The following is a 6,794-nucleotide window of genomic DNA, read 5'->3' as shown; positions in this document are numbered from 1 at the left end:
TTGGGAATATGTGTTATATCGTATAAATAAATTATAACTTTCACCCATTATTGTTCCACTGGTGATGGAGTCTCCTCCCAGAATGAGGGAGGGTTTAGGCGTCCACCACACTGGCCAAGATGACTTGGCCTATGAATGATCATATAACGTATTTTCGGCTTCGATTCATGGACCATGATTTTTACTCCTCGAAAATCTTTTCACGCACACGTACTTGCGAACTGACCTTCACCAAAAGAAGTCAGCAGGGATTGTAGTAATTGGATTAAAAGTGACTTAAATATAAATACACTACACCATCAAATAACAAAAAAAGGTCACAGTTCCTCAATAAAAGAATTCTTATTACATCCCATTATTCAAATACGAGGCAAAATTATTCAAATGGACAACTCGACCTGATTGAAATGGAACCACAACTTTTGACCTTGAACGTCCTTCAAGAGCATGGTCCCCGGAATATTGGAACAAAACGCCCCCGGCCATGGAAATTATCTGTTGGAAAATGCAAAGAAAATGTCATCGAAAAAGTTTTTGGGATAATAAGGTGGCCCGGGGATTTGACGTGGAGGGTAAGAAATGTTTTGTAATAAATTAACGGTATACTGGACGTTATTGTATTATTTTTAGGAGTTGGGTATAATGAGAAAAGGTATATTATGAGCTACTACTAATGGGCAGATGAGGATTTGTGTAATATATTTTTGAGGGCAAGCATAGTCGCAAACCCACACTTGCCCAGCGTGATGAACCTAAGGCCCAATCCCCTATTCCCCTTCCTCTTTCGGGAAAAGACTCTTGCCCAGCAGTAGAACAGATACGGGTTTCAAAAATGGAATGAGGCCAGGTTTTAGCGATCACGCAGGCTTTTCGTTAAAATTGGTCACTGTAATAAGTTGCGTTGCATACAATTTGATATAAGACTTTCGCATTTATAAAATTAGTAAGAAGTAAGATAGATTTAATAAATAAACATCAGAATAAGGCCTGAATATGTTTAAAGTAGTTATCAGTGAATCTTGAACGTCCGCCTGCCTTGTTTTATATTGAAACTTCCTACTGTTTTCAAACTGAATTTAGATGGGGCGTCGACGTGTCTTATAGTTTTTGTCTATTTATTACAAATTTTGTTAAGCATTTTCTGCGACACAGTATTGGTGCCAAAATAAATATGTTTAACGAGTTATTATCTTGGAAAATATGTATATGTTTCGATTAATATATAGAAGCTACTATTTTGGGTCGTTGAGCCAACGGAGTAAGTAAGTAAGTATGAAAGCAACAACCTTTTATTGATACATAAATATTTATCGAAATGATACTAATCTACATAAATCATACACAAAGGCGTCATACTAGAATTTAAAACCAAATATGCGGACTCATTTATAATTTTGGTGTGGGATTGTAGCCACTATCATAACACGCCACCAGTTTATTAACATTGTAAAGTCTTAATATTTTTTCAATTATTAAAATTAATAAATATGTAATGGCTTGTGCGTTACAAGCCACCATTACTAACCTTGGCTTATGTTCTCAAATATGATAAGGCTTCGTGGAAATGCCTGAACCCTTTTTATTATAAATCGGGCCATTCATAGTTGTCGATCGATCAGGATCCACGATACTCAACTCAATGGATTGAGATAAATGCACGCTAGTTTATTCTGGACGTTGGGCTATGAAAACAGCGATACAATAAAACATACTTCAGCCTGTTTCCACTAAAATTAATAACATAAACACTAAAAAGCATACACAAAAATTGTAGTTATTCTTAACTATTTGTGCTCCACCTAGTGTCAAAGTTTTTAGAGTCGCCTGAAAAGGGCACAACTAGCTAGCCACATCAAAGGCCTTTCGGGCGGCTTGAACAACTTTGACCCTAGGTTGACCACTAACTATACGATTAGAAGAAGACTAGCTATGAGCGTCTAGCTATGCCTATGAGGCGATTATAGCTAGCTGCGCTTACAGGCCTTCGGCTGGCTTAAACAACTTTGACAATAGGTTAACCATCATACGATGAATGAATGAAATGCAGGTAAAACCAGGCTTGAGCTCTGTAATATCAGCTTAGCTGACTTTGGTAAAATATAAATGGTTACCTTATACTTAGCAAATATGTAAATTAAGTACATTTCTTATTGAAGACAACCGCAACTCGTTGGGCAGCGCCTTTAAAAACGTCTGTATTTTCCGCTTATGCTGTAGCCGTATATCTAATAGCCGCACTCATATTTTGACTGTTATAAAATATAGCGAGGAAACGTGAACAATGTCTGAAGAGAGCAGATACTCTTTCATATATTTCATCTTAATCTTTGTTGACGCTGATGTATATTTTATTTATTCCACTACTAAAGCTTGTGACTTATTTTGCGGAAAATAGTGGTTTCTATGAAATTATATTGTTATTGAGCTGCAATCACTTAAAGTTTATTTTAAACCATAACTGCCCCACTGCCGGGCAAAGGTCTCCTCCCAAACGGGTGAGGGGTTAGCCCTTGAGTCCATAGCTAATATTTTAACGGGCAAATTGATTACTATTTTTCTTATAGTCTTTCAGGTCACTTCGTATTTTCAAAGATGGTTACATCATTCATCAAAACTTGTCCATTAGTTTGCAATGCCAGTGATTCGCACTAAGCAAACTGCATATTTACAGTTTTGTAGAACTTCGTTTAGGCGCAATTTTATACAATATCCAGTCAATGCTATTGTGCAAAAATATATTGGTACCTACATATATGTATTATACGTCTATAGTTTATCTATATTAGCTAACAGGACATATAGAACTTTGATCAATTTTATTTTTGCTTGGGGTAAGAACATCGTAAAATACTCTTATATCACTCATACTAAATACTTATCTCATCAGCCTCATGAAACATCAACACACAGTTATTTTTTTAATTCACGTATAAGTATCTATAGATAAAATAACTATGCAGTGTCCTCTAGTACTTTGTGTCAGTAAAGTCCAACGGTACTGGGATAATCCCTAGCGCAATGGATGCTTTAAAAAGCAACATCTAAAGGATTGCGGGAGTTTTTAAATATATTTTACTTAGAGGTGATTAAAAATAAATGGTGTTTCAAGTATTATTATTAAGAGAAATGAAATGGATTTTAGGTATACTACAAATATTTTATTGAAACTGTTTCAAAATCCTTTTATTCTAGATAGTTTGTCATTATCTATAGCGGTATCGAGTATCAAGATTTAGACAATGTAAATGTACTCACAAAATGTTTTAAGGCCTGGTAACGCAATTTTTTAAGTCGGAACTATCGAGTTTCGCAATTATGACATTTAAATTGTGCTGCAAAATAGTTTTCGCGACGTTTTTGGCGCTGATCAGATTTTCATACAGAATTTCTCGATAGCTAGACAGTTGATCATAGTCTTTTTGGTAGAAAATCGCATTTCATGTTTTCATAAGACGAAAGCTAGCTGATGTCGATAGTCAATATTGTAACATAATCGCATCTTTTAAATCAAAGAAAAAACTAATTGAAATGGTTTTCAAAAAGGTGATACTGGCAGTTTTCTTATGCTTGAATTTTTTTTTGTACTTGTTACACTTTCTGATACACAAACATTGGTATGCAATTTCTATCAGGATAATATTATGAGTCGAAAATAAATTAAACATTTTCGAAAAGCCATTTTTCCTTGATATTGTAATACAAAGAATATTTATGAAACAAGTAACAAAACACTCTTCCATTTTAAAGTCTCTGTGAATTGAATACACGAAGACATTTATCACTTTTATTAACTATGACAGTGAAAATGTTATGAAAACTGTATATGAATAAAACATAGTTTATTTGCTTTCTTTATAATTATGTCCAATGCTATTTTGTTCAATTCAAACGCACACTCTGGAGACCAATAATTTTATGTAAATTTCACACTTACGTCTTGTTCCTATTTCCCAAATGGATGAGCAGTTTTACACATACTTTTTTACGGCTGTTTGTGAGAAAACTGCATAACATTTCTGATACTATGACTGCGTAACACTTTGCAATGCACAATGTTGAGCAAGGTATTATTCCAGGGAGGAAATGAAGTAATAAGGCCTTAAGTCCACTGTGTTAATTAAGTGAAGGTTCACGATATTTTAAACAACTTTCGTCAAAAGCCTATATTTTTATGCACACATAAAATCGCGCCTCTCTTCCATAGGTGTAGCCAGAAAACGCCACTTGGTACGATTATTAAAAAAATCCCTTGTTTTGTTCACATCCATTCCTTGTTTTGTACACATACATCTTGTCATACAAGATCAATCTATACTTATTTATGTAAAAAGTCTATTGAAAATAGTAAAATACACTTCCAATCGAAGTATTCGATAATACATTTTATTGTTGATTTCATATCGTTCAAAGAAACGTAAATTTTTATTTGATTTACATTATGTTGATACAAGCTTGCAATAGTCGGTACAGTGGTTTCTTATATTTTTCAAGATATTTGATATGTATGTTACTATGCTCGACGTTAAAAGAAAAATAGGAATTATAACAGTAATTATATCATGTAAGTGAACACTTATGTATTATGTAAGTAACAGTAGAGCCGTAGTGCGATTCTGTACAGTCGGTACTGTTGAGTATCGAAATATTGACATTTAGAATGTACTGCCAAAATAGTTCCTACGGCGCTCGTCAGAGGCGCTGATCAGATTTTCATATAAAATTTCTCAATGACAGGCCAGTTGTCGGTAGTCGATAGAAGTAGAGAATCGAGCTACAGTGATAGCTGAGTGGTGTAAGTTGATACCTCCCACGCCTGAGAGTTCTTTAGAACAGTTCTTAAAGATGTAGTCGCCAACCCTGACTATGCGTGGTGAACTCAAGGCCTAACGCCTCCCTCATTACGGGAGGAGACCCTTGCCCAGCAACGGTACAGTAATGTGTTTTTACTAAAGTCAGTGTGACATATTTCGTTAATGGGGTAGAACCGTCTATTTTCTTTTTTTTTTAGTTTAATCCAATCATTGTGATATTTGAAGTGCCAGGATCTATTAATACGAAACTCACCCTCTTATCCATAAACACACTATAAACCTATTTAAGTTAAAATACTACTATAATATGTTTTCTCTTTTTCATTTCGCTAAGGAGTGAAAGAAACAAAACACTTAATAAGCCTTTCATGATGTCATATATTTTTATGAATAAGAGGGTTGGTCTTTTTCCAATAAGACAACGATGTGACAAATATGTAACAATTGTTCCACAGATTCAGTTTTATTAGTGTTCGTTCAAACACAGAGTGCTAATAGTCTAGAGACTACGAAAGTACCTTTGAGACAAGAGTAAGTGAATCAAATATTCTATTTACTTATACGATTTCTTAAACTAAAAAAGGCATACTCATTAATTTAAACTTACCGTGGGGATTAAAAACTGCAGTCTGACTGCCCCATGTCGTAGCGGTTAATGCTTTTATTTTGAATATTGTTCTATTTTGAAAATTGTCGACTAATTATAACCTAAAAAAATCCAAGATGCGAAGGCTCTCCACTAAGTTGTCGGACAATATCAACGTTTTTAAAATAAAACAATCTTGAATGAGTAAGGAAAACATTTTAAGATAGACACCTGAAAATTCAAACCTATCTTGTCTTAGCATTTTTATTTATGGATCGCTCAAATAATTGTTCCGTGTGGGAATCGAACCCGTCTCCAGACGCAGTGGTAGCGGCAAAATGTGATTGAACTGTCTCTTACATCTGAAAATTTTACAGTAACGAAACAGATTCAGACACTGTACCTGTAACGGAGACCACTACACCTAGTGCGGCGGTGATGTCGTGGCCGGAATCACAAGGGACGCCGGAAAACTGCACATGTCATAAAATATACGACCCTATCTGTGCATCAGATAACAGGTCTTACTTCAATAAATGTAAGATGACGTGTGCTGAGAACGCGAGAGGAGTGAAACTTAGTGTTGTACATCGCGGGAATTGTATACATTATTAGATATTAAATGTGTTTTGTTAGCTGCCGTTTTATTTTTTGTGCCTTTAAAAGTATTCTCAATCGTCGGTACTGTATCGAGATTTTGACATTTTAAATGTACTGTCAAAATAGTTCTTTCGGCGCCCGGTAGAGGCGCTTAACACATTTTCGTGTAAAATTTCTCGATAGCTGGCTGGTTGTCGGTAGTCGATAGTAGTAGAGAACCGAGCTAAAGTTTATAAAACAAACATCAACATTCTACAAAGTATTAATGGTCTGTGTTTCGTCAAAACTTGAGAGGCGCGCCAATTCTCAGTCAGACATTTTCGTACACGTCACACAGAAACGTGAATGGAAGCCATTTGCAAATAAAACATAAGTTGGTCTAAGACCAAACGTCCACTATCAGCTGAAACTATAAAAAAGGAACAATATTAGTGACTGCTCTGTCACAGTGTGTCTGGGCGGAACTGTCTATTGCTGATCACGAGGTCTCGGGTTTGATTCTCGGGACACTCAGTATAAACAACAAATATCTCGAATTGCGACATTTATTGTTACACGACAGATAATTTATAGGTATACCTCTATTACAATTAATTTCGCACTTTATCGTATGGTTTATAGTCAACCTAGTGTTGAAGTTGTTCGAGCGGCCCTTGACATGGCTTAGTGGGAATATCTTAACTAGGACTGACTCTTTATACGACTAAATCGCGGAGTTCTAATACCACAGAGCGGCCACCCATCCATGGCTAAGCCACACAAAACATTGCTTAATCCACTGAACGTTTACCGACCGC

At 35.4% G+C, this 6,794-nt stretch overlaps 1 protein-coding gene across 1 annotated transcript; it reads left to right on the top strand.

Moving 5' to 3' along the window:
* Nucleotides 1-4,415: 4,415 nt before the first annotated feature.
* Nucleotides 4,416-6,032, top strand: LOC142983271 (uncharacterized). The gene is made up of 3 exons (XM_076130200.1): nt 4,416-4,561; nt 5,267-5,342; nt 5,775-6,032. The coding sequence occupies exons 1-3, from the start codon at nt 4,501-4,503 to the stop codon at nt 6,010-6,012; spliced, it is 375 nt and encodes a 124-aa protein (XP_075986315.1). The 5' UTR covers nt 4,416-4,500; the 3' UTR covers nt 6,013-6,032.
* The last annotated feature ends 762 nt before the right edge of the window (nt 6,033-6,794 follow it).

Source organism: Anticarsia gemmatalis, chromosome 23 (assembly GCF_050436995.1).
Source record: "Anticarsia gemmatalis isolate Benzon Research Colony breed Stoneville strain chromosome 23, ilAntGemm2 primary, whole genome shotgun sequence".
NCBI lineage: Eukaryota > Metazoa > Arthropoda > Insecta > Lepidoptera > Erebidae > Anticarsia > Anticarsia gemmatalis.
Note: the sequence above shows the minus strand (reverse complement) of the source record. Positions and strands in the feature narration are given on the sequence as shown.

What these genes read in the sequence shown, in the direction of transcription:
- LOC142983271 (XM_076130200.1), top strand. Translation starts at nt 4,501, where the DNA reads ATGTATGTTACTATGCTCGACGTTAAAAGAAAAATAGGAATTATAACA. An exon ending in TATAACAGTAATTATATCAT is followed by an intron (nt 4,562 to 5,266) that starts GTAAGTGAACAC and finishes ATTGTTCCACAG; the next exon opens with ATTCAGTTTTATTAGTGTTC. An exon ending in AAAGTACCTTTGAGACAAGA is followed by an intron (nt 5,343 to 5,774) that starts GTAAGTGAATCA and finishes AAAATTTTACAG; the next exon opens with TAACGAAACAGATTCAGACA.